Source organism: Zalophus californianus, chromosome 6, assembly GCF_009762305.2.
Source record: "Zalophus californianus isolate mZalCal1 chromosome 6, mZalCal1.pri.v2, whole genome shotgun sequence".
NCBI lineage: Eukaryota > Metazoa > Chordata > Mammalia > Carnivora > Otariidae > Zalophus > Zalophus californianus.
Window position 1 is genome coordinate 24,594,116 of NC_045600.1, and position 27,738 is coordinate 24,621,853.

General features: G+C 41.9%; 1 protein-coding gene across 4 annotated transcripts; it reads left to right on the forward strand.

Annotated features, from left to right (window-relative positions):
- Positions 1-26,404, forward strand: VIPAS39 (VPS33B interacting protein, apical-basolateral polarity regulator, spe-39 homolog). 4 transcript variants are annotated; one of them, XM_027571686.1, is made up of 21 exons: positions 75-137; positions 4,408-4,500; positions 4,755-4,912; positions 5,148-5,250; positions 6,904-7,050; positions 7,893-7,931; positions 8,293-8,357; positions 9,084-9,140; positions 10,404-10,496; positions 11,241-11,274; positions 11,774-11,876; positions 13,375-13,402; positions 16,108-16,181; positions 17,995-18,070; positions 18,509-18,643; positions 19,490-19,531; positions 19,860-19,949; positions 21,406-21,492; positions 22,076-22,165; positions 22,580-22,684; positions 23,425-26,404. In XM_027571686.1, exons 3-21 carry the CDS (start codon positions 4,871-4,873, stop codon positions 23,443-23,445), a joined length of 1,431 nt encoding a protein of 476 aa, XP_027427487.1. In that variant the 5' UTR covers positions 75-137; positions 4,408-4,500; positions 4,755-4,870; the 3' UTR covers positions 23,446-26,404. The 4 variants fall into 4 exon arrangements, with proteins under 4 accessions (XP_027427484.1, XP_027427487.1, XP_027427485.1 ...); XM_027571683.1 differs by lacking the exon at positions 4,755-4,912 and having other exon boundaries at positions 1-137; XM_027571684.1 differs by lacking the exons at positions 75-137; positions 4,755-4,912 and adding an exon at positions 2,331-2,353.
- Positions 26,405-27,738: the final 1,334 nt, after the last annotated feature.

The window sequence follows — 27,738 nt, forward strand, 5'->3', positions numbered from 1 at the left end:
TCACATTCCCTCCTTCCGCCCCACTCCTCGAATAAGCTTCCGCCCATTTTCTACGCCGCTTAGCCTGACTAGAAAGGGTGGTCCAGCGGCGGAAGAGTCTGACGCTGTCCTGAAAGGGTGGGCTCGGTGTGGAAGAGGTGAGGGTGTCCCAAGCCGTGTGGGCCGCGTGTGTGGCTGATTCCAGCCTCTCAGCAGACATCTTTTCCCCCTATTCTCTGAGGCGTCCCTAGACCCCCCAGGCCCGACTCTTGCAGTCGGAGCGACCGAGTATGTCGGCGGCCCGAGTACGCTCGGGGTTGGGGCTGTAAGTGAACCTCGACGTTTGATTTTGAAGGAGCATTTACTCTGCCAGCGATCCGCCGGGCTCTGGCGACTGCAGTAGATCCATGGCTTCCTGGACGTTCGCCCGTAGAGTCTTCTTCTTCGGTTAACCCACATTCCCTGGTCTTAGTTCATAGCTTCACCTGTAATAAGCCTGGCTCCGAAGATGATAATTGAATCTGAATCTAACTTCTCGGTAGCTGGTTTGTGAAGCGTTCTGAAGCAGGGGGCGTGTTTGTTGTGGATTTTTTTTTTTTTTTTTTTTTTTGCTGATGTCTGTTTTCCTTTCCTTTGTTAATGTTCCTTGGATTTGTTGCCCTGTCTTGTGGGCTCTCAGTGAACAGGTGACGATAGGGACAAGCCTCTGCTGTATTTGAAATCATGTTGAAGCACCTTTTTCAGTCACCCTTAAAATCGTACCTGGTTGGTGTAACTTCTAGAGACGTTAAATTAACTTTATCTCTTTCCTTGGCAGGTAAATCTAGGCTCTGATTTGGCTTTAGAAGTACAAACTGGTGTCAAGTATCCACTGCGGTTGCATGGTTAAAAAAGATTCCAGAAACCCACTGGTGGATTACTGGGCTTCTTGGACATATGCTATGCTTGTTGGTAGATATTTACAGATACTTATTTACTGCAGGGAAGTAAGGACCTGCCTTGGTTTTCCCTAGAGTGAAACAGAGAAGGACCCTGCATGTCAGAGTGGAAAGGATCCAGGAGCCTGAAAACCTGGATTATAGGAGCAATTAGCAAAGTGGTTTGGGTACCTAATCCTTTTGTGCCTCATTTTCCTCATCAGTGAAATAGAGATGAAATCTACCAGGCCTACCTTACAGAGCTGTTGTGAGGATGACAGAGTGCTCTGTAAGTTGGTATCTGTGCCAGGGACGTTTACATGCTCTACGCAAGTCTTCAGTGTTTGTGAGAGCAATTCTCAGCATTTTTGTGTCAAATTAGTTGTTTTAAATCTTCAGGATTGCTTAAAAAATATTTTTTTTCTAGCTTTTTCCAAGTTACCATGATGCTTTGTTAATAAAAAGTAATACTGAGCATTAATTTTGTGTCAGGCACTAAGTGCTCTATAAGTATTAACTAGTTTAAGCCTCACAACAATTTTGTAAGTTAGGTATCTATTGTTATGCCCATTTTACAGATAAGGAAACCAAGATGGAAAGGTGTCAGTAAAATATCCTGTACTAAAAAGAATTGACCTTTATTTTATTTATTTTTTTAAAAGATTTTATTTATTTATTTGACAGAGAGAGACAGCGAGAGGGAACACAAGCAGGGGGAGTGGGAGAGGGAGAAGCAGGCTTCCCGCAGAGCAGGGAGCCCGATGTGGGGCTCGATTCCAGGACCCTGAGATCATGACTTGAGCTGAAGGCAGACACTTAACGACTGAGCCACCCAGGCGCCCCAAGAATTGACCTTTAGTATGTACTTTCTGCTAGGTGTTTCCTGAGTCCTATTTCTTCTTCACTGCAATCCTGTGAAGTAGGGTATCATTTTCACCAAGGCCTAGACGTAAAATTATTTAACCAGTTTGCTCAGAATTGAGAAACCAAGATTTGAATTCAAAGCTGCCTACTATAAAGCTTGTGCTTGTACCACCATGAGGGATGATTTCATTGTATCTGCCAGCTTTATTTAGCTTTAAATATACAGAAGGATTTTTAAGTTACATCTGGGTTCAGTAGAAATCAATTAGTGATGTCTGCCATGGGAAGGGATCAGATAGTAGAAAATTCCCACCATACCTTTGCAATCCCTGAAAACACAACAATCAGGAAGTGCGAGTACAGATGATTCCTTGGCTTACAATGATTCAACTTAAAATTTTTCAACTTTATGATGGTGTAAAAGTGATACACATTCATATATATATATATATATATATATATATTTTTTTTTTTTTTTTTAAGTGGGCTACACACCTAGTGTGGAGCCCAGCACGGGGCCTGAACGCATGACCCTGAGATCGAGACCTGAGCTGAGATCAAGAGTCGGACCGTTAACCGACTAAGCCACCCAGGTATCCCAAAAGTGATATACATTCAGTAGAAACTGTAGTTTGAATTTTGAATTTGGATCTTTTCCTGGGCTGGTGATATACAGCATGATAGTCTTTTGATGCTGGGCAGTGGCAGTGAGCCCCAGCTCCCAGTCAGCCACATGATCACAAGGGTGAACAACTGATATATTTAAACTATTCTGCACCCACACAATCATTGTTTTTCACTTTCAGTACAGCAGTCAATAAATTACATGAGATAATCCAACACTTTTTATAAAATAGGCGTTGTGTTAGATGATTTTGCCCAACTGAAGCTAATGTAAGTGTTCTGAGCACATTTAAGGTAGGCTAGGCTAAGCTATGCCATTTAGCATTTTCAACTTACAATATTTTCGACTTATGTTGGGTTTATCCAGATGTTAACCCCGTTGTAAGTTGAGGAATATCTGTAGAGTATGTTAAGGGCCTTCAGAAGCTTCAACAGGGGCACCTGGGTGGCTCAGTTGATTAAGCGACTGACTCATAATTTTGGTTTAGGTCATGATTTCAGGATCATGAGATCAAGTCCCACATCAGACTCCACACTCAGTGCAGAGTCTGCTTGAGATTTCCTTTGCCCTTCCCCCCTACTCATGTTCTTTTGCGCACATGCACTCTCTCTCTTTTAAAATAAATAAATAAAATCTTTTTTTTTTAAAAAAAGAATTCTTACAATTCAATCCTAAGGGAAAAAAACACAATTAAAAAAGAAGCTTCAACAGGGCTGCCATGATGAGTCTATCTCAAGCTTCTGTTGTGAAGGTACTATTGAAATAAAAGGAAAAGCAAATTGATTCTTTAGAATTTGATGTGTAGTCTTTGGAGTTATTTTTGTTGCTTTGGGTGTTTTGGTAACTAGTTCTTAGTTTAAATCAGTTTTCAACTCTATCCAGTTGGCATTGATAATTAAGTTTGTAATTCTAGGGCAAAACATTTTTTTCAGAGTGAAATCTAATTTTTTTTATAGTAAGGTTTATTGAGTGATAGTACAAAGCTCCCAAAGAGGGAGGGGACCTGAGAGGGTTGTCCTGAAAACTAATTTTAGAATTATGAGAGGGACTTGTAGTGTTTTGACTGATTCTTATTATACTTTTCTTAGCCACACCCTCAGTTCCTAAATTTTGGCCAATACTTTTTGGTAAATTACTCATAATTTGAAGATACAGGCAGGATAATTCTGCTTCATTTATTTATTTATTTATTTTTATTTTATTTATTTATTTTTTAAAGATTTTATTTATCTATTTGACAGAGACAGAGACAGCGAGAGCAGGAACACAAGCAGGGGGGAGTGGGAGAGGGAGAAGCAGGCCTCCCGCGGAGCAGGGAGCCCGATGTGGGACTCGATCCCAGGACCCTGAGACCATGACCTGAGCCAAAGGCAGACGCTTAACGACTGAGCCACCCAGGCGCCCAATTCTGCTTCATTTAATCTTTGCTTTCTTTCTTCTGGCATTTAGCAAGCATATATGAGAGCAAGATATTTGCCAGTTTTATTCACTGTAGTATTCACAGAGCCTAGAACAGTGCCTCAAAGATGGCACTCAATAATAGATATATGTTGAACAATACATGAATGCAGTTTTTATCTGTTTTGTTGATACTTTGATCTTGTGTATTCAGCAAAATTTGTGATGCATTTTTATAACTCTTGTACTGTTACCTTTATATGTATCAATGCTGAATACCCAGTTCTGTTGTAGGGTTCTTCAGAAGAGGGACTGTGTCTTGCACTTTGTAAATATCCCCTCAACACCTGAGAGAGTGCCTTGAACAAAGTAGGTGTTCTAAGAATGAATGACTACTTGTGGGTAATTAAAGGATCAGAAGTATGGTTTGATCAGTTGGAGACCTCTAACGATCTGATTTGACGTGACAGATTCAGTATTTCCTTTCTCAAATTCTTTTAAACATCTCCAGTAACTGCAGGGTGGGGTGGGAGGGAGAGTTTGCAGTGAAGGAATCTAAAGCTTTTGGCACTCTTTTGGAAGCAATCCAGGGAGGGACATACATCTGTCTTACTCTTACTCCAGATGAATCGGACAAAGGGTGATGAGGAGGAATATTGGAACAGCTCCAAGTTCAAGGCTTTCACCTTTGATGATGAAGATGATGAGCTCTCACAGGTAAGTTTTCATGAACAATTGCTGCAGGTCACACCTCCTCCACAGTGCCATTCTAAAATTTTTTCCCCTCACATCCTTGGTAACCTGGCTTTTGACTCTGTCTCCATTAGGCTCGGAAATGTTTTGGGTTAGATCTTTAGAAAAATGTTCATAGAGAAGAGCCCTCAAAAAAGAGCCAGAAGGATTGAAAAACCAACTCTCTGCCCTTCTTACTTTTATTCTTAGGGTGATTTCAGTTTCTTTTTTTCCCTCAGAATCCCAAGTCTTTTATCATGTGATGTAATTTGTTATTTTTGAATGATGAACTGGATTGGATGTTGTCTTTTTGCATCTATTTTACAAATGGGGAAATGGATTTATTTTTGGAGAGATGGATAAACTCACCCAGGTTCACACAGCAAGTCATTGCCAGGTATATGATTAGAACTTAAAAGCAGCTTTAATTCCTTCTAACTCTTGCCACTGGACTTCAGTGTTGGCTAAAAAGCAATTTGTTCTCTTGGCAAATATCTAGCAGGCTAGGCTTTCGATTGCAGAGGGTGAAAGTTTTGGCCATCTTAAGTCCCAATTGCTCAGCCTTCTTGGTTGTCAGAGAGAGAGGTGGAAGTAGTGATTGCCTGAGTGCCCTGCCTTATGTCCCTCTGCAGTTAAAGGAATCCAAGAGAGCAGTGAATAGTCTTCGCGACTTCGTGGATGATGAGGATGACGATGACCTGGAGAGAGTCAGCTGGAGTGGGGAACCTGTGGGAAGTAAGTAGAGGAGGCTGTAGGAAGGGATTGATATTCAGGTTCTTGTCACTAATGAAGGCTCCGCTTGCTTGTCTCCTCAGTGCTTGTTAGGAAGGGGAATGAGGGTAGACTATTTTTAGATGAGCGTACATTTGGAAATTTAACCCCAGAAGAAACCTGAGGAAATAACAGCAGTGGTTCCCATATGGCTCTCTAGGTCTGCCATCCTGGGGCTAATGCTTGGCTGGCTATTTCAGACTCATTTTGGGGTGCTTGTTAAAGTTAGGTTCCTAGGCTTTACTCCAGAAACTGATTCAGTAGGTCTCGGGGGTGGGGGTGGGGGTGGGGAGTCTTAATTTATAATAGATACTGCAGGTGCTTCTAATATTCAGTCATATTTGGAACTGCTAGCTTAATTGCTCATAACTGGCTGGCGGGACTGACTTCCTTAGCCACCAGGCCTCACTGTCTAGCTTAACACTTTTGCCTAGTCCATCTGATTTTTAAGAATATTTTAAAAAATTTTCTTAGTATAGGAAATACCATCAGGATTTGAAAATCAAGTATTTTAGGCATACAGTGTAAAGTTTCCCTCCCACACTATCATGCATCTACTATTCTCAGTTTCTTCTATCTCAGAACACTGCTGTTGTTTGCTTCTTACGTGTTCAACTAAAGATTCTTTCTACATTTGGAAATGCATATAGGAATATATTTTCTTATTCCCTTTTTTACACCAATGGTAGCATACTTTATACCCTATTCTTTTCACTTGGCAATATAGCTTGGAGGTCTTTCTATATCAGTACATAAAGAAGTTTCTCACTCTCTCTCTCTGAAAACAGCAACATAGGATTACATTATATGGATTTTCCATAACTTCTTTAACCTGTCCACTTTTTTTTTTTAAGATTTTATTTATTCCTTTGGCAGAGAGAGCACAAGCAGGGGCAACGGCAGAAGCAGAGGGAGAAGCAGGCTCCCCCCCTGAGCAGGGAGCCCTATGTGGGGCTCAATCCCAGGACCCTGGGATCATGACCTGAGCCGAAGGCAGACGCTTAACTGACTGAGCCACGCAGGCGCCCCTAATCAGTCCACTTTTGATGAACTTCAGATGATTTTCAATCTTTCCTTGTTTATACTGCTATCAGTAACCTTATTTCCTGCCCAATATGAATACGTGAAAGATCAGTTTTTAGAGTGGAATCACTGGCAGAGGGTATTTGCATCTGTATGGGGTACACGTTGCCAGATTGTTCTCCACAGGGGTTGCACCAGTGTACTCCCACCAGCAATGTTCGAGTGTTCCTCTTTCCCCACAGCCTTGCCAACAGAGTATTATCAGACTTTGGATCTTTGCCAGTCTTGGAGGGGCCAGTGGTATCTCAGTGTACTTTGTGTAATACTCTTATTAAGTGTGAGATTGAGCATGTTTTCATATGTTTAATAGCCACTTGAATTTCCTTTTCTGTGATCCATTTATTAATTTCCTTTGCTCCTCTTTCTGTTGATTAGTCTATCTGATTTTATCCTTTCTCCCTGCCCCAATTTTTTAAGTCCATGTTAATAAGGGACCAGGGCCTCTGGTGAAAAACTTTTAGTGTTTATCAGAGTGCTGGATTTCAAGGATTATCTTGGATGAGAATCACTGATTTAGTTCTTACTATTTCACAGGTATCTCATGGTCCATCAAAGAGACTGCTGGTAATAGTGGGTCAAGCCAGGAGGGGCGTGAACAGCTAAAGAGTCGGAACAGCTTCTCCACCTACGCACAACTACCCAAACCTACTTCTACCTACTCCCTGAGCAGCTTTTTTAGAGGTAAAGAGTGATGGTTAAAGGGACAGAGGGCCCTCCTTTTCTCTTTCCAAAAAACCACTCAGGATATAATTTTCATTTACTCTGGAAGAAAAAAATTATTGAAGGCTAAAGAATTATCTTTGGAGCTGGCAGTTAGGGATTAGAAGTGGGAGAAATGAGAGAAATTCAGAGGGATGGGACTGGGTTTCAGGAACATGATGAACAAAACTGACATTATTCTGTGGCAAGTACTGAAGAAATTTGCTAAGGTCAGCATTCCTGCCTACCCCTATGCATTGCTATTGGGAACCCTTGTGCACTGGCCAGTGGGGATGTAAAATGGTACAGCCACTGTGGAGCACAGTATGGCAGTTCCTTAAAAAAAAAGTCAGCCAGACATACAAGGACAGATACTGTATGATTCCATTTCTGTAAGATACCTGGTATACTCAGGTTCAGAAAGACAGTAAAATAGTGGTTACCAGGGCCTGGAGGTATAAAGAGGCAAGGGGAGCTATTGTTTAATGGGTAGAGAGTCTCAGTTTGGGATGATGAGAAAGTTCTGGATATGGATAGTGGTGATAGTTATACAGTGTGAATATACTCAGTGCCATTGAACTGTACATTTAAGAATGGTGAAAAATGCTAAAGTTTATGTCACGTATATTTTACCACAATTTAAAAAATTTTCCACCCTGTGTTTTTCATGGCACCTCAAATTTCTGAAGTTGAATGGAGGTTTTTTTAAGCCTGAGTTCCCATGTTGCATAAAAAGGTTCTATACATACTGCATCCTTAACAAAGTCTGAAATGGCTCTGACTTGAACTATTGATCTCTTCCCTTATATATTCTTTACCTTCAGGGAGAACTAGACCTGGAAGTTTCCAGTCCCTTTCTGATGGTAAGCATTGACCCTCTGCTCTTGATTGCTGTGGGAGATGTTACTGATACGGAATACAGTCTGGGGAGTCATGGGGCTAGGTGGTAATTAGATGAAATTTCTCCTGAATCTACCACCATTGTTAGAGAAATTTTCTGTTACTGAATAAGGAGGTCAAGATCATTCTGGCTATGGGAGCAAGGGGTGACTTCTAGGGATGCTGTCTTTGGGGAGGAGCTAAGATCTACTTTGGGCCATAAAGATGTCTCAGATGCCTTGGGACCTCACAAGTCAAAAAAATGTGTGTGAGAAGGAAGCAGTAGAGGAAAGGATTGACCTGAAGATGGTGTCCTTCTGAACCAGCTGCCTGTTCTTTTTTCAGCTCTGTCGGACGTACCTGCCAAAAGCTATGCTCCAGAGCTGGGCAGACCCAAGGGGGAATACAGGGTGAGTTATATCTTAAACTGGTGTGACATTTTACACAGTTCCAAGTGCTTTGATGTACATTATCTTGCTTGATACTCCCAACTTTTTGAACAGCTATTATTTTAACTTTTTTGTAGATAAGAAAACTGGGTATCTAAACATCAGGGCTTGCCTTGGGTCTCATAGCTATTAAGTGGTGGAACTGGGACTCACAATCTGTTTTCTGATTCTGTCTTAGTACACTTTCCTTACCCATTATACTGCCTTTTGGAGGTTGTACTTTGAAACTTTTGATCATCACTGTGGTCTGGAAGCTTGGTGGAGCTCATATTCCCAAGATAGCACATAACAAAGCAAATTGATTCATAAGGAGGAAACTATTATAAGGTCCAGAAGAGGAACTTGTCTCCCTCTTTCCTTCTGTCTGCAAAGGCATTCATTAGAATCCCAAAACGTGACTGATTATATCTAGTGAATGAAATCCTGAACCAGTAGCCATAGGGTTTTGTCAGTTGGTTCTTTCCCTCTTTGATCCATCTCTTCTTGCCTTCATTGTCCCTGTTCTAATTCCTTCAGAAACTCAGAACAAGACTATCCCTGTTCTTCATTTTTTTTTTTCCATTCATTTCCTCCTCCCACAAAATACTTCCCTATCGGGGAATAAAGATGAGTTTCAGGTGAGGAGCTGGCACACTGATAATTCTGATCCCTTAACTTCCTGAGATTCATGTATTGTTAACATTCCAGGATTACAGCAATGACTGGAGCCCCAGTGACACAGTGTGGCGCCTCCGGAAGGGCAAGGTAAGGTCACTGGAGAGAGAGTTCTTGTGGGGGAAAAACCACCATGGCTGGGAGAAAATATTTGCAAAATTCATATACTGTAAAGGACTTTTATCCAGACTATATAAAGGACAATGATTATCTTTCATAAGAAGATAAACAACCCAATAAGAAACTTGGTGGAAGATTTCAGTTATATCAGAAAAAAGTTACATGAATGGCCAAAGAGCGCTTGAGAAGATCTTCCACATCAAGAAAATGTGAATTAAAACTGTGAGATACTACTGTACAGCCACTAGAGTGGCTAAATTTAAAAATACTGATAATACCAAGCACTGGGAGGCTGTGAAGGAGCTAGAGCTCTCTCATACAGGGAGAGCGAGAAAGTGAAATGTTAAAACTACTCTGGAAAACGGTCTGGCAGCTTCTTACAAAGTTAAACGTATACTTAATTTTATTGCTAGACATTTACAATCCAAGATAATTGAAAACATACGCTCAAAGTCTTATACACGGGGGCAGCTGGGTGGCTCAGCAGGTTGAGTGTCTGACTTTTGGTTTCAGCTCAGATCATGATCTCAGTGTCCTGGGATTGAGCCCTGTGTTGGGCTTGCGCTCTGTGCAGAGCCTCCTTGTCCCTCCCACTCTGCGCCCCCCCCCCCGCCGTGTGCCCACTTTCGCATGTGCGTGCTTTCTCTCTCTCAAATAAAATCTTAAAAAAAAAAAAAAAAGACAACACAGATTTTCACAACAGCTCTCTTCATAATAGCCCCCAAAATGGAAATAACCCAAATATCCTTCAGTAGATAAATGGTGATCTATCCATACAATGAAAACTACTTACCAGTGAATAGGAACAAACTAGTAGTACTCAGCACAACATATAGATTCCTCTGAGAAATGTGATATTGAGTGAAAGAAGTCAGATGTAAAAGAGTACATATTGTATGATTCTATTTGTGAAATTCAGGAAAAGAGAAAACTTCAGTGACTGAAAGATGAGTGGCTGCCAGGAGTTAGGGATGGAAGGAGGGCGTTGACATCAGAGCCCACAAGGGAACTTTTTGGCCTGATGGAGTTGTTCTGTATCTTGATGGTGGTAACAGTTAGATGGAATTTTATACGTACTTGTCAAACTCGCTGAACTCTACCCTTTAGATTTTATTGTATGTCAGTTATACGTCATTTTAAAGAGAATGAGTGATCTCCAGCCTTTGGCTGCGGCAGGACTCCATCAGGACATGCAGACTTCCTTGCACACTAACTCTGCTCTTGTTCTGCCAGGTCTGCTCTCTAGAACGATTCCGCTCCTTACAGGACAAGCTACGACTCCTGGAGGAAGCAGTCAGCGTGCACGATGGAAACGTCATTACTGCAGTAAGTGGTGGGCTTTGTCGTTTGCTTAATTGTTCTTGTTAGTTTCTCGAAGCCCGATCAGAATAGGACTTTAACATTTTAGGTTAAATGTCTAGTAGAGATCCTGGATTCCTCTTAAAGTGTAGGATCCTCAGTAATACCTGCTCTGAGGCTCGGCTGGCAGGAAATGCATCGGATGTGGAACTCTTGATTATAATCAAGAAGCAGCAGGTTGGCTACTCTGTTCTAAAAAGTAATCTGAGGGGCGCATGGGTGGCTTAGTCGGTTGAGTGACCCACTCTTGATTTCAGTTCAGGTCATAATCTCAGGGTCGTGAGATCGAGCCCTGCATGGGGCTCTGCGCTCAGCAGGGAGTCTGCTTGAGATTCTCTCTCTGCTTCTCTCCCTGCTGTGTGCATGCACGTAAGTGCACGTGCGCAGGTGCTCTCTCTCAAATAAATAAATCTTTAAAAAAATAAAAACAATAAAAAAGCAGTCTGAGGCAGGAGAGGCATGAGAGCAGTCTCTCCCAGAGAGAGGTGTCTCTTGCCAGTATGGGAATGGGCGGGTGAACTCCTCTGAGACACAGCTCAATTCCACATGTCTATCACCAGTCCTTCTATCCCATAGAAAAATCTGTTGTCTGGATGTGCCAAGATTCCTAATGAGTCACTGACCTCATTCCTACACATCAGGAGCTCAGGGCAGGGCTTTGTGTTTGTAGGTTACACAGGATAACTTATTCTTTGTTCTCTTTTCCTCTAGGTTCTGATCTTCCTGAAAAGGACACTGAGCAAAGGTGAGCGTGAACTGAGAGAAATCTTCAGTTGTCAAGATGCCTGCTACATTTGAAGGGAGAATGGCACTGTGGCTTTCATTACCAGAATTCATCATCAGCTCTGCTTCAAAGACAGCTGGGGTGGCCTAAGACTTCAGAGTATTCTTCTCATCTCTGAGGGCGGTTGTTCATCCTGTAGGGTGATAACTACATTAACTCCAAAGCCTCCCTGTTTACTAGACAGACAGATGGCTCTGTTGGTTTGAGGACCTCAGTCTATGTTAGGTGCCTGCTGGTTGGGTTGGTGAAAACTGAAGGCTGATTGAATGACCAAGAGTTGCCCTGGACCATGGAATGTGTTGGTGGTGGGTTGATCCAGAGGAATTGGTGCCACAAAAAGCTATTCCTCGCTTGTGATTGACTTTGAGGAGATGTTTGGAATGTATGAGGAGGGAGACCAATTTCACACTTGAGTAATAGGCTTTAATCTTTCTCCACCTAACTCCTTCCTGCCTACCAGAGACCCTCTTCCGAGAGCTGGAGGTGCGACAGGTTGCCCTGAGACATCTCATTCACTTCCTTAAAGAAATAGGGGATCAAAAGCTGCTTTTGGACCTCTTTAGGTAAGAACTGATCATCTTGTCTATAAAGTTTACAAAGTACTATATTCAAAGCTCTCTGGAGGATACAAAGAGAGAAGACACTGTCCTTTTTTGTTGTTAGGTGAGATACTGAAACATAGGGATAACTAATAATGCACCTTAGCCAGTGATAAAATGGTAGTGTAGCAGGTGGTTAAGAACCAGGCCCTGGAGTCCAGCATAACCTGCATTGAATACCGGCACCACCACTTAGTTCATGAAGTGACCTTGAGCAAGTTCCCTAACCTCTCCTAGCATCAGTTCCACAACGATACAACGGAAATGATGATTCCTACCCCACAGGTGATGAAGATTAAGAGTTAGTGTGGGAAAAGCACTTAGTGTAATGCCTAGTCTGTATTACTAATATTTTTAAGTATTTTATTATGAAAGACCTAGAATGAAGGTATCTCTTATTACTTGGTCCCCAGTGATGCCAGTGGGAAGTAAATGGAAGAACAGAAGAAGCAAATATAATTTTCAGCCAGGGTACCCAAAGAAAGCCTTATGGAAGAGGTTAGGAATTGAGACTAGATAGGAATCTGATAGGTGGAGAGGTAAGAGGTGGGCATAGTTACTGGAGGCCCGGGGTAGGGGCGTGTCTTCTACCATGTTTTCCTTCCTTCCCTATCTCATTCTAATTAGTAGAGACTTTCCTGCCAGTAGATTAAAATGTATATGTATTATGTCCTTTCTTCAATGCCAGGGAAGGGGTTGGAACCTCTTTTTAGGCTGATACGTGGCCCAAGGAAACTCCAGTTACCCAGTGACTGTAGCACAGTGATGAGCTGTCCCAAAGACAAAGGTGGGAAAGCAGATCACTTGGTCAGGGCCAAGATTAGAGATGGTTAGCCAGGAATTTGCAGAAGACATATTCATTTAGGCAGGCTGTTCCCTTCCTCAATTCCCTCCTTCCCAATTAACAAGGATTTATTAAGCATCGCCTCTAGGTCAAAGCAGTGATTTAATTATAGTGGTCCATTCAGAATAAGAAGGAATCAGAAAACAAAGTCCTTGTTCTCCAAGACCTTACACCATTGAGAGAGACAAAGCTCTTTCTACACTGTACGTGAAAACAGCAGAGAACAATATAGAAAATCTGTTTCCAAGATTGTACTGACAGAGAAGAGTGCTTTAGTTTTTCCAAAAATCCCTGTAAGACTACTGTGAACTAAGGTTTTGTGGAGGCTCTGGGCCTTTCTCTCAGACCTGTTAACATTACAAAGTTATTAGTGTCCTGCAGTGCCTTCTTGTCCTTGCTTTTCAGCCAGAGCGATCAGGGGAACAATAATATTTGACCCACCATGTGTTTTCAAGAGGTTGCTGGTGGTAGAAAGTTTAAGAAGAGGAGGGCTTAGTCATGTATGGAGGCAAATGAATTTGAATTATGTTTCTCCTAGAGCAGCCATCCTATTTTGTGAGGTTACATTGCCACACATCAATAGATAAAAATGCCCTGCTCCCTTCTGCTTCTTCCCAGGTTCCTAGATAGAACAGAAGAGCTTGCGGTAAGTGTGGCCTTCGTTTCAGTTGGGGACCTGTTTAACAGAAATGTAAGCCAAAACCCAGTCTCCAAGATCCCAGAGTAGTTAACAGTTCCTTTCCTTTGGTATTGATTGCATCCAAAAGAGAAAGGCATCTGGGGAGCCTGAAAACTTAATCCCAATGATGTACTGTTTCTTTTTATATGCTCTTTTGATTGGGCTTATGAATATTTTTTTGAAGAATGAATAAAAACTGGCCTGGTCAATTTGTAATTTGTTTTTTAGTTTCTAGTTGTTTTCAGATCCTGGTTTGTAGGAGCTTTTGGGTTTTGGCTTCCAATACTAGAAAATGTTGTAAGTTAAGAGGGATAAGATCATGGAACACTATATCAAAAACTAATGCTGTAATGTATGGTGATTAACATAACATAATAAAAAAAAAAAAGAGGGATAAGAAACCAGATATAGGTCAAGAAGGAAGATAGGTCAAGCTGGTGGTGCCCCCAACCCACATTTTGGCTGAGAGCTCAATGACTGAGTGTTAAAACTGATTCTTGGCAGATTTTCACCATTACAGAATAAAGTCCTGGAATACAAGAATAAAGCTGAAATTGTACCAAAGATTTCATTATATTATTAAAACTGTAGTGATCCACTTTTTAAAAGTTTGCCCTTATAGTGCAGGGGTTAGAATTCCTCAGTACCATCAGTGGCAGTCACTGCCATTTCATTCCTTCAGTCACTGCCTCACTGTACCGCACGTCTGTGGTGAGACCAGTGCTCACATTCAGCTGGCACGTCTAATAATCTTGCTAACCTTTGCCCAGCAGAATGTAATTCAGGAAAATGTTTTTCAGTACCATTTTGTAAAAGGAACTTGTACTTAATATTCAAGGCATGGGAAAATCTCAGAAATCCTTTATCATAATCTACTGAAAATGACTGGCAGTCTGTAGCAATCATTTGGAAACGCTTTTTGTTTACATTTTTAATCTCCATAGATTTGAAACTGTAAGGAATTTTCTTCATACAGCATTCTTATAAAGTTTGTTGTTTTTTGAAGTTTGATTAGTGAAAATAAATGTGTTTTGGGTAACTCATTTTCCTCTAAAACATTCTTATTTTCTTTCTTTCTCTGTTATTTTTGAATTGAAGATGATTTATCATGCATGCTCTTGTATATAAATTTAGAGTTTTCCAACCTTATAAACTTCAGAATTGGCAAAGTTGGTAGTCTGCTTTCAGTTTATCCTCATAGAATGGGAAGGTTACCTAAGTAGGACTTTGTTTAAAGACTTAAGGCCAAAATGGAATTGAACAATAAAAATTAACTATAGCTCTTAAAGATTACTTTCTTTGATGCTAAGAATGATTATATTCTAGATATTTTATGAAGATTAGATTATGATCTCTTCATTTACGTTTTTATACACTTGTTTCTAAAAGGATATGCTGTCCTTCCTAAAGTCAGTTCATTCTCTTAATATTGATATTAACTGTCAATCTGTTTATTTTTTAATCCTTGGAAGGTTTTTTTTTTTTAAAGATTTTATTTATGAGAGAGAAAGAGGAGGAGCAGAGGGAGAGGGACAACTTTAGTATATGTGCTGCCGAAGCGAGCACGAGGGAGAGGGACGAGCAGACTCTGCGCTGAACATGGAGCCCAGTGTAGGGCTCGATCTCAGGACCCTGAGATTATGAACTGAGCCAAAATTGAGAGTCAGATGCTTAACCAACTGAGCCATCCAGGCTCCCTGGTTCTTGGAAAGTTTTAATAATTGTACATAAAATCACAGCTTTTACAGTCATCATTAATTATTGCATCAATTAGTTCTTGTAATAATAAATGGGGATTTAAACTTCAGTTCTTTTTTTAGAATTCCAAAATAGAAAGCACATAAGGAGATTTTCTTTCAGAGTTATATGTAGAACCTGTAGTATTTGAATGTGAATCTTCAGTAGGTGTCAGCAGTGAATCAGAGGACATGGCTTATTCATGTTACTGATGTTAATTATTAGCTATTTATAGGATTGTGCTACCATCGATCATGTACAAGGTCAAGGGTGCCAAAAATAATGTTGGAGTAAGCATTTAGTTCTTTGGCCTTTCAAAGCCTAAGGCTGAAGCAAAAGCTGGTTTTAATTAAATAGTGAGGCTAAAGCCAAACTTTGGAGTAAAGCTAGGTACTCAACTACTCAGTGCTTCATTATAGGCTAGCACTGTCCAGTAGAGCTTCCTACAGTAATGGCAGTATTCTCCATCTGTGCTGTTGGATATGGTAGCCACTAGTCACATGGTAAAATGACTAATATAACTAAAGATCTGAATTGTTTAACTTAATTAATTTAAATATAAATGTAAACCAAATGGGGGTAGTGGTTACAGTGTTGGATATTGCAGTTATAGATAAACCAAAGATTTTGAAGATTTTCTTTTTTAAAGTAATCTCTACACCCAGTGTGGGGCTTGAACTTACAACCCCGAGATCAAGAGTCCCATGCTCTACTTACTGAGCCAGCCAGGTGTCCCCAAAGAGCAATTTTGAATTACTCTCTACCCTCTCCCTACCTGCACACCTGTCCCCACTCAGAGGAATCTCTGATAATGAAGAATTTAGTTTTTTACGGTTGGAAAGGCTACTTACATAGCCACTTCACCCTTCAAAGGAGACAGAGTAGACAAAATGGTTCAAAGCCTTTCTTTCTTTTATTTATTTATTTTTTTGCAGCTGTCTCATTATCGTGAGCACTTGAACATTCAGGACCCTGAGAAACGAAAAGAATTTCTTAAGACCTGCATTGGGTAAGTATTGGGGAGAAATGTTTTAAAGTATAAATATTCTTACACAGAGAACTGAAGAGACTAAATGAGGGTGGAGTGGATAGGTAATTGAAGGGAAAGGCTAACAGTGGGTCATACAAGCATCATTAAAGATGGTCTCATTCAGTGCTTCCAGACATTACTTCCCCAGTAGAATTTTCACTGATGGGTAGTAAATTGAGAAAAATAAAGAAAATGTAGAGTTTTTTTCTACAGTTAAATTTATCTAATTTGAAAGACTGCCTTTTATTCTGGGATTATTTTTTCCTCCTCTCCCTCCCTTTTTGGGGGGTAAAATGGGATGTAATTTTTTTTTTGACTTTACATATTAAAATAAAAAGGTTGGCAGCACTACCTTCCATATTATTTTCAGTGTTAACTGGTCCCCGAGACCGCAGAGCACAAGAACCACTGATTCAGTATAGGTGTTCATCCAGGATATAAGTCCCTATAAAAACCAGCCCCACATACTACTCTTCCAGTGATGAGCACTCACTGCTCTTGGAAGTAGCTTATTCTAGTGCTCGCTTCGGCAGCACATATACTAAAATTGGAAGGAAGTAGCTTATTCTATTGTTGGACAACCTTCATTATCGTTAAATACTTATTGAGCTGAAACTTGCTTCCTTCTATCTTTCAAGACAGGCATAGAGTCTACACAGTAGGTCTTAATCCCGGTTCAGTATTCACAGTTGCTTTAGTCATTCCTCATGGGATAGGAGTTCCAGGATTCACATTTAGAAATTCGTCTTTGTGCAATCCTTAATTTTAATGTTACCAGATACTGAACTATGTCATAGTGGCCTGTGGTGAACAAAGAGAAGAGTTAGAATAGTGAAGTAACTGAAACCTATTGCTGTCTCCCTTTATCTTTTCTAAAAATTGGCTGTGGCTCACACTTACCTGGGATAGTGTAACTGAGTTTCAGAATTCTTCCGGGAGTAAGTGGAGTACAGGACTAAGGCAGCACTTTCTAAAGGAGACATCTGTGAACTGGAAGCTTAAAATCTGGCTTCTGTTCCTGGCCTTACCTCTTGGTTTACCACATATGACTTTCAGGCAAGATTCTGTTTGTCCCTCAACTTTTTCATGTGTAAAATGTAGTGTTGAAGATGGGACCCTAGATATCTGTGTAGATGTCTGAGATCTTTATCAGCCTATACACGTACCACCATGCCGGGTAATTTAATTTTACCTTATTCCTCTGCAACAGGAAATGGCTAACAATTGTAAGCACCCCTTAAGGAGAGTTAAGCATTGACATTAAGGCAGGACAGGAACCACAGGGCTTCACTGGGATGTGGGTGATGGGCAGTCGGCTAGCCTCGCTCATTCACTAAGTGACTCATTTGCCAAACATTCCAGCTCCCACAGTGAGAGGTTTCTAACTCATTCCTCAGCAAAACCACGATGACTATATAGTTTGTGGACTTTCAGGATCCCTCTTCTTTTTTTTTAAGATTTTATGTTTTTTAAAGTAATCTCTGCACCCAACAGAGGGCTGGAACTGACAACCCTGAGATCAAGAGTTGCACACACTACTGACTGAGCCAGCCAGGCGCCCCTCAGGATCCCTCTTGAATTGGCAAAACCTAAAATACAGAATCCCAGCCAAAGGTCTATTCTGTTTTCTGCTTTCTCTCTCTCTTCCTTTCAGGGATGCTCTAAAGGTGCACTGGGATCAGATTTGTGAAGTGCCGTGAGCCTCTTATGCTTACGGTGGTGATTTGATTTAGTTGGGTTTGCTTCTTGTTTTGGTAGAGAAAGAGGTACTAACCTTCTGGCTCTTTACCAGTTTGCCATTTTCAGCAGAAGATTCTGCACATATTCAAGACCATTACACCCTCCTGGAACGCCAAATCATTATTGAGGTTAGACTCCTTGTCTCTACATTTTCTGCTTCAATGCTGGTGCTCAGTGCCATTCAGCATCTAGGAGACCTCTGTGCTCTGCTGTATATGTCATTTCCTGTTACATTCTCTAAGAGCCTTTCATTTCCTCTTTCCATGGTAGCCCTTTCCCCCTCATTGTTCTCAGGCATCCTTTTTCTTGCTATTAACCTGGAAGTGTTTTCTCTCCCAGAACTCCCATTTCATCCTTACTTCTCTAGTCTTCCTCCATTCAACGTGGATCTGTCATCATTTTATGGATTTTAAACTCCCCTGGGTTATCCTGGGCAGTTTCTTTCTTTCTCTTTTCTTTGCCTCCTTCCTAGGATAGGAAGCACAGCTGCTGTAGTATTTAATGTTTCTGTCCTGCCTCTACTTTGTGGATATTGTTGTTTTTTCACTTGGTTCACTCCACCACAGGCAAATGATCGACATCTAGAATCAGCAGGACAGACTGAGATCTTTCGGAAGCACCCCCGCAAAGCTTCTATCCTCAACATGCCATTAGTGACAACGCTTTTCTACTCGTGCTTCTACCATTACACGGAGGCTGAGGTATAGGCAAAGTGTGAAAGACCCCACACACTCTCACCACACAAGAGAATATAGTTTGAAGCCAGTTATTTCAGTGTGCTCTTAACAATGGGTGTGTATAGTTCTTGGGGAGGTCTATCTGGAAGCTTCCCTGGCCCTCAGAAGGGGTGAGCCAAGGGGGAAAAAGAGGTTTGAAAGGGCTTGTGTGGCTTCCAGTCAGCTGGCATGCTAGCATAGGACATTCGGTCTCACCAGTGCTGGTCCCACAGCAGCCCCTGCTCAAAGGTCCGTAATTTCAGATGGACTCACATGGTATAAAGAAGAGCAGCAGGGTGTGAAGTATTTGTGGGTACTTAAAAAAAAATGTTTTTCTGAAGAGGTTCGAGTTTAATGATCATAGGTGGGAATGATCATAATGATCACAAGATTGGCATAAAATTGAGAAATACACCATACCCATTAATCCGGTCTTGTTTAGCCAAGTTGTGATGATATCCAGTTGGATCTGGTGGAGTTTTTCTCTTCCGTTAACTTCTGGGTTTAAATGGCTACAGAGAGAAATGTACAATGTCTAGGTAGTAGAAAGAAAATGTTAGATTGGATGGTATTTGGGAAAGTCGGTAACAGTAAAATTCCTTCTCCACGGGGCGCCTGGGTGGCTCAGTTGTTAAGCGTCTGCCTTCGGCTTGGGTCATGATGCCAGGGTCCTGGAATTGAGCCCTGCATTGAGCTCCCTGCTCCGTGGGAAGCCTGCTTCTCCCTCTCCCACTCCCCCTGCTTGTGTTCCCTCTCTCGCTGTGTCTCTCTGTCAAATAAATAAATAAAATCTTTAAAAAAAAAAAAATTCCTTCTCCACTTTCATCCTAGGGGACGTTCAGCAGTCCAGTCAACCTGAAGAAGACATTTAAGGTAGATATAAATTGGTCAGTGTTTGGTAAAGTAGTATCAGGGTAACTGTATGGAATGGATGTTGCTTGGTCACCCTGTACAGGAAGTCCCTTGATGGTCACGATTAAAGGTAGAAAGGAATGAGTGTGTGGGAAGTGAGAGAAGACTTCAACGGAATGGCCTGCAGCAGTGCTGGGGCTTGGGAATGAAGAGGTTCTTGATGACTTGAGAGATTTGTACATTTTAAGGGACAGAATCAACATCAGGGAATATTTTTGCCTATCTTTTCCAGAATTCTCCCCTGATGCATTTCTACTCTCCCTTAATTCCCCTGGTCTCTGCTTTTTAGATCCCAGACAAACAGTATGTGCTGACGGCCCTGGCTGCCCGCGCCAAGCTTCGAGCCTGGCATGATGTCGATGCCCTCTTTACCACAAAGGTGGGTGCCTGGAGACTGTCTGGTGCTGCTGGAGCCTTGGACGTACCATCGTGTTACCCCAGGCCTCGTGGGGATCTCCCATTCTAGTTACTGGTTTACATTTTTCCTCCAACTTTTTGTTTTCCAAAATGACAAACTGAAAGAAAAGTTGAGAGAATAGTATAATAAACATACTAAAAGTCTTATTTCACTAATTTATCAACATTTTTGCCATATTTGCTTTCTCTTTTTTCTTTCACTGAACCATTTGAAAGTTAGTTGCAGACAACATGACACATCTCCTTTGAATACTTAAGCATTTATTTCATTTATAACCACAGTATTATTATCATTTTTAGGATATTTAACAATATTATATCATATTTATAGTCTGATTTCAAATCCACTCTTTAGAGCTTTTTGTTTCTTTTTGTGTTTGTTTGCTGTCAGGATCCAATCAAGGATCTTGCATTACTTTGGTTGTCATGTCTCTGTTTATATTTTCAATATCCTTTTTTCTATAATGGATTTGAGAATTTTCTGTTGTTCCCATCTGTTAGGTTTTTGTTGTTGTTTTCTTGTTGTTTGGGTTTTTGTTTTTTTAAGATTTTATTCTTAAGTGATCGCCACATACCCAATGTGGGGCTCAAACCCATGACCCTGAGATCAAGAGTTGCATGTCCCACCTACTGAGCCCACCAGGTGCCCCCCCGCTTTTGGTGGTGGTTATTGTTGTTAGTTATTTAATTAGTTACATTGCCTACAAAGCAATACATGTCTGGTCAAAATCAAACACTATATGAGAGCACGACGGTCAGATTACGTGAAGTTCCTCCTCCATTGTCTACATGCTTCTATCTCAGTCCCTTCTGGAAGGCAAATAATCTTAAAAGTTTGATGGGTAATTTTCCAGACTTTCCCTCATGAATTTACAAATACCCTTATATGAATATAAACACAGAGGATAGGGTTTTTTCTACCCGGATAAGTTCATACTACAAGTATTATGAAGTAAATTGCTTATTTCATTTAGCCATATTTCACAGACTTTTTTCTGCCTGTAGATCTAAGAACTTATTTCATAGCTTTGGCTTTTTTTTTTTAAGATTTTTTATTTATTTATTTGACAGACACAGCAAGAGAGGGAACACAAGCAGGGGGAGTGGGAGAGGGAGAAGCAGGCTTCCTGCTGAGCAGGGAGCCCGTTGCGGGGTTCAGTCCCAGGACCCTGGGATCATGACCTGAGCTGAAGGCAGATGCCTAATGACTGAGCCACCCAGGTGCCCCTCTTTGGCTCTTTTTCCACCCTCTTAAATTCCTTGACTTTTCTGAAAAACTCCTCTCTCTTCACTTCTCTATCTCCCACCTCCCATCCATCCATACTCACCACCATGTTATTCTAAACATAAAATGAATAGTCACAAAATGTGTTGAGTCTGTCTTGCCTAGCTACTGCTGCCCCGTCTTCCCTTTTCAGAACTGGCTGGGCTACACTAAGAAGAGAGCACCCATTGGCTTCCATCGGGTTGTGGAAATTTTGCACAAGAATAGTGCCCCTGTCCAGGTAAGGGCCCCGAAAGAGTGTTGGGTACAGGATCCTCTAGGAGGCCTAACTTTTAACCTCTTACTGGTCAGTGATGGGAGACTTGAGACCTGCTCTGGTCTTATCTTAAAGATAACATAACGGTGGTAGTGGACCTTGAGATAGAAAAGGCGAAGGAGGGAAGTTCTCCTCTCCCCTTTAGAAGTAATCCCAGACTGCCCCTCTTTGAGGAACATCTACTGTGTTTAGCCCATGTGGAGCACTGACATATTATTCAAATGATACAAAAGGAGAGCTCAGTGAGAAAGGACATCAAGGAGCAATGAGCATAGCACCAGGTCAGATCTAGAACACCTGTTCGCCTGCGTATCTAGCTGTAGGGTAAGGCGGAGTGTGCTCTTCCCATCTCCCCTGGGCAAGCGTGGAAGTACTGCATATAGTCTACCTCACTCCCCATTGCAGAACTAGTTCTATGGTTAATCATGGGAATGGTAGACATCAGATATGGAACTCTTGCCTTCCTCAGGATTTTTGTTGTCTTCCTTTTAGAGCTCTTTGTTTTATGGGTCTGGGAGTCATTAATCAGAAGTACCTTTTCCCATAGATACTACAAGAGTATGTTAATTTGGTGGAAGATGTGGACACAAAGTTGAACTTAGCCACCAAGTTCAAGTGCCATGATGTCGTCATTGATGTGAGTCCCTAAGAAATGAGAACCCTGAGTCAGACCCTTACTGGAGAATGGGGAATTATTATATTCTCTGTCTTAGATCCTGAGGTGCTTTCAATTTCAACTTAATAGACAAAATATTCTGGCAAGAATTAGTTTGGTACGAGTTCTCCTGTATTATTTTCCCAGCCCTTTGATAACCTCTTTGCTTTTATAAATTTGTTGCACTTAACGGAATTCACAGAACTGAATCTAGCCACATAAGCTCTGTAGATTTCTCTTCAATAAGAAGTTCTGTAGGTGTTTGACCCCACTGTCATCCCACTATAGCCCCTCAGCCTCTCCTTGAACCTTGGCCCCATGTTGGGAGTGGCAGAAAGAAAAACGCCCTCGTAGAGAAGGCTGATTGGAGGTTTTATTGTGTCTGTTGGTGTATAGACTTGCCGGGACCTGAAGGACCGTCAACAGTTGCTAGCATACAGGAGTAAGGTGGATAAAGGATCTGCAGAGGAGGAGAAGATTGATGCCATTCTGAATAGCTCGGTGAGCAGCTACAGCATACTCTCCAGCAGTCCCAGTAGACGGTCCTCATAGTACCATCAAATATATATCCCCAAGACCTGGATGGGGTCACAGTTTGCTGAGTATCATGGATACAAGGATCTCCTCTGGGCCTCAGGATCTGAAGCACTGCTTTGAATAGCAGAAATTACTCCTGAGATGTGGGATGATCCAGTGGTAATCTGGGGACCTGGGGCTGAAACTTCACATAGCACCCTGGTAATCATTAAACGTAGCGGGTCAGAGGTACTAGTCCAGGGAGTATGGAAACAACTGCTACAGATTCAGAACATCCAGATGGTAGTTTCCTGGGGCCAGGGGTGACCCACCTGTTGGAAATAAGTGGGTAAAACAGATTTAGCTATTTGGGCAACAGCTGGCTCATCTCTCATAGCAGGAAATTGCTGAGCTTTTTGTTAATATGGAGCTTAGCTCCCTGTTAGATATTTTGGGACCTACCCTTGGATTATCTAAAGCTAGTGAGTCTTAGTCTTGAGTAGGGCAGAACCAGAATAAATGCCCTAAATGAAGCTTATAATATACAGAATGGGTGTTTGATTCATGTTTGAATAAGCAAACTCCCCCACATATTAGAAAAACCATTCTCAACTTCGCTCTCCATTCTTATTCTTGCATTATCTAGCTGTTAGCCTTGTTTTATTGTATTCCCCTACCTCTCTCTAGGGGTCAGTGGAAATGGATATTGTTTGTTCTTTCCACAGCAAATTCGATGGAAGAATTAAGTGGCATTGGCTACCCTGAAACCTGCCTCATTTCTTCCTTTCCTGCCTGTGAAAGTAGAGCGTGCTATTCATTGGGAGAGTTACAGTACCACTCATCGCTTGGACCCATCATCAACAGGCAGTGCCTGCTACTCTGAGGACAGAAACCAGCGCCTGGGCACAGACAGCTTCAGACTGATCTTCTGTCCAAGGATCATCGTCCAAGGGCCAAGATCTAAAGCTTTGACTCATGAGGAAGATTCTCTCCACCTGGTGCTCACATGAAGGTGGGAATAATTTCTAGATTGGGCCCATATTGGGCAAGATCTCTCTTGGTCTGAGAAAAATGACTGCTCTAGAAAAGAAGTCACCTAGACTAAGAGGTCAGGTGTCATAGAGTGGCCACTCCATTCCTCTCTGCTAATTATGACCCTGGACTTGGTGCTGGACATTGGCAGTTCTGCTCTGAATGAAATCAGAAAAGAACCAAAATGGCTCTCTCCCAAGGGACCTCAGGAAGGGGTGCCAGTAATAGCCAGGAACTGTTGGAGGTGCCTTCACACCAGACTGCACAGAGTTCTCCACATAATGACAGAGATTGCCCAGATGTTGTGTTTCTTCAACCAGTGCCCTCTGATGCCCCAGTCTAGCCTCTGTCCAAGACTTGTGGTTCTTCTCTCACCTGCATACCAAGATGGCCTTGTGTGGGTGATAAGGACATCCCCGTTTTCTTTTCCTCTACTTCTCCCACCCTAAACCCATAACCTTTTATGGAGCTCAGATTCAGCAGTGCTGTAGTGCTCTTCCCTTATGCACAAATCTCATTATTTCACTAGGAGCTTCCAGAAGGTTCACCAGGGCTAAACTCAGCAGCATTTCAGACGGTTAGGATATTAGGATGAAGGTTTGAGTTTCACACATGGTTTTCTACAGGATATTCTGTAGTACTAGCCTCCTGCCCTGTACCAATATTAGCCTCTCATCTCTGTGAATCTCTGTGACTGAACTGGGTTTCCCCGACATGCCTAGGCTCTATTAATAAAGCTTTTTCCTCCTTGGTGCCTTCTCTTTCCCTCCCAGTTGTTTTGTGCAGAACAATGAAATAATTGCCCTGTCTCTTGGGACCACTAGAAACCTGCCTCAGTGACTGCATTCAGTATCTGTCAACATAAGTCATGGAGTAATGGTGTTTGTGGCAAAGTACGGCTGTGTGGTTAACGGAGCACTGAGCTGGGAGACCAAAGACCTGGCCTCTTGTCTCAGTTCTACCGCTGATAAGCTGTGTGGTGTTGAGTGAATCCCTTTCTCTCTGGACTCACTATCTTAACCTGTCATAGGATAGTGTGTTTCTCTCAGAGCTTGTAGAATTATATGCTCCTGTGGAGTTGGTGAAGTTTTAGAGGAAAAGGAGATGTATAGAAGCACACAGCAGGGGGCGCCTGGGTGGCTCAATTGGTTAAAAGTCTGTCTTTGGCTTAAGTCATGATTTCCTGGTGCTGGGATAGAGCCAGGCATCGGCATCGCATTGGGCTCCCTCCTCAGTAAGGAGTCTGCTTCTCTCTCCCTCTGCCCCTCCCCACGGCTCGTTCTCTCTCTTTCTCCCAAATAAATAAATAAAATCTTTAAAAAAACAAACCAGCAGGCTTTAAGGCATGCGGTTCTCAACTGGGGACAATTTTGCCCTCCGGAGACCCGTGTCAAAATCTGGAGATGCTTTGTTGCTACAACAAGTGGGTGTACTAGCATCTAGTGGGTAGAAGCAAGAATGCCGCTAAACATCCTACAATGTAGGACAGCCCCCTCCAACAAAGAATTATCCTGCCCAGAATGTCAGTAATGCAAACCTGCTTTAAGGTGATCAGACTCCATCTCTTGCTCCTCTACTTTGCAATTCCAGGTAACTTCATAGTTCCTTCTCTAATCATCCCTCTTGCTATTGAAGAAACAGGAGTTTAATTTGCTAAATTGTGCTGAAGTTATTGCCTGATTGTCCAACAAACCATGGTGGCTTTATTAATTAGTATATCAGGATTCATTTAGAGAAGCAGAACCATTAGTATGTAGTCTGTCTATATGTAGGATTCATTACAGGGATTCAAGTATGGCTTTGGTTAAATAGTCTCTGGAAGGTTGTCTTCATATCTGTTGGTAGAGCTGGATGTCCACAGGGCAGGCAGTGGGGAAGGGAAGGTGGATAAAATGTGAGGGGAAGCAAGGACAAGATGGAGCCCATGAGGATGGACAGGAACCCGTGTCAGTTCTCACTGCCTCTAATGTTGAGGAAGTGGGTGTCCTGCAGCTGCTGGCCTTTGTTGCAGAGCTGAACACAAACCTGGCTCAGGAGTGTGAGAAGCTGTAGGAGGATCCAGGGGAAATTGTAGCAATTGCCAGTCCAACTGCTGCCCCACACCAGCAGGGTTGCTAGCAGACAAAGTACCTGCCCTGACCTTGCAAGCATCAACACAAACTAGCTGTTGCTTCAACTCAACCTTCCAGATCTTGCACAAAAGTCTCTTGTGGCTAACCAGAAATATTCAGGGAAGGGAATTCTGGGAAATGTAGTTTGGCCTAGCCAACTTGACTTGTTACAAAGCCACAACCACTGGATCCGTATTTTTGAGAATGTGTTAGTGAAGGATGGGCCTAGAGTCCACACCTGTACAGGTTCACCAGTGCTGCATGGTCATGCTGAGTGGGGAGATTTTGAACTTTTTCCTTCAGAACAATAACATCACATCCAACATTAGGATTACCTACCTACTCAGTGTTATGATCAAAGGAAGTATTTTCTCAAACTTGATAAGAACTTCCATACTCTTCACTTCAAGTGCTAAAATTGGGATTGACATAAGAGCCCTCGAATGATAGTCAACTAATCTTCGACAAAGCAGGAAAGAATATCCAATGGGAAAAAGAAAGTCTCTTTAACAAATGGTATTGGGAAAACCGGACAGTGACATGGAGAAGAATGAAACTGGACCACTTTTGTACACAATACACAAATTTGAAATGGATGAAAGACCTAAATGTAAGACAGGAAACCATCAAAATCCTAGAGGAGAAAACAGGCAGCAACCTCTTTGACCTTGGCCACAGCAACTTCTTACTTAACATACCCCGTACCTCCAGAGGCAAGGGAAACAAAAGCAAAAGTGAACTATTGGGAACTCATCAAGATAAAAAGCTTCTGCATAGCAAAGGAGACAACAAAAGCAAAAGGCAACCAATGGAATGGGAGAAGATATTTGCAAATGGTATATTGGATAAAGGGTTAGTATCCTAAATCTATAAAGAACTTATCAAACTCAACACCCAAAAAACAAATAATCCAGTTAAGAAATGGGCAGAAGACATGAATAGACACTTTTCCAAAGAAGACATCCAGATGGCTAACAGATGCATGAAGAGGTGCTCAACGTCACTCATCATCAGGGAAATAACAAGTCAAACCACAATGAGATACCACTTCAAGCCTGTCAGAATGGCTAAAATTAACAACTGAGGAAATAACAGGTGTTGGTGAGGTTGTGAAGAAAGGGGAACCTTTGTGCACTGTCAGTGGGAATGCAAACTGGTACAGGCAATCTGGAAAGTAGTATGGAGGTTCCTCAAAAAATTAAAAATAAAACTACCCTATGGCCCAACAATTGCACTACTAGGTATTTATCCAAAGGATACAAAATACAAAAATACTGATTCAAAGGGGGCACATGCAACCCAGTGTTTATAGCAGCATTATCAACAATAGCATAATTATGGACAGAGCCCAAATGTCCATCAACTGATGGAATAGATAAGATGGGTATATATGTATTTGTATGGGTATAGATATACCCATCTTCTTTGTATGTGTGTGTGTACATATATATATATATATATATATATACACTCAGTCTTTTTTTTTTAAGATTTTATTTATGTATTTGACAGATAGCGAGCGTGGGAACACAAGCAGGGGGAGTGGGAGAGGGAGAAGCAGGCTTCCTGCGGAGCAGGGAGCCCGATATGGCGCTCGATCCCAGGACCCTGGGATCATGACCCGAGCCAAAGGCTGACACTTAATGACTGAGCCACCCAGGCACCCCTAAATAAATTAGTCTTTTTTTTTAAAGATTTTATTTATTTATTTGACAGAGAGAGAGCGAGAGCAGGAACACAAGCAGGGGGAGTGGGAGAGGGAGAAGCAGGCTCTCTGCCGAGCAGGGAGCCCAACATGGGACTCGATCCCAGGACCCTGGGAACATGACCTGAGCCGAAGGCAGACGCTTAACGACTGAGCCACCCAGGTGCCCAATAAATTAGTCTTAAAAAAAA

Coding starts and splice junctions, on each gene's coding strand:
- VIPAS39 (XM_027571683.1), top strand. CDS start 4,408: ATGAATCGGACAAAGGGTGATGAGGAGGAATATTGGAACAGCTCCAAG. Junction 7,932..8,292: donor TTTCCAGTCCCTTTCTGATG/GTAAGCATTGAC, acceptor TTCTTTTTTCAG/CTCTGTCGGACGTACCTGCC. Junction 21,493..22,075: donor AGAATAGTGCCCCTGTCCAG/GTAAGGGCCCCG, acceptor CTTTTCCCATAG/ATACTACAAGAGTATGTTAA.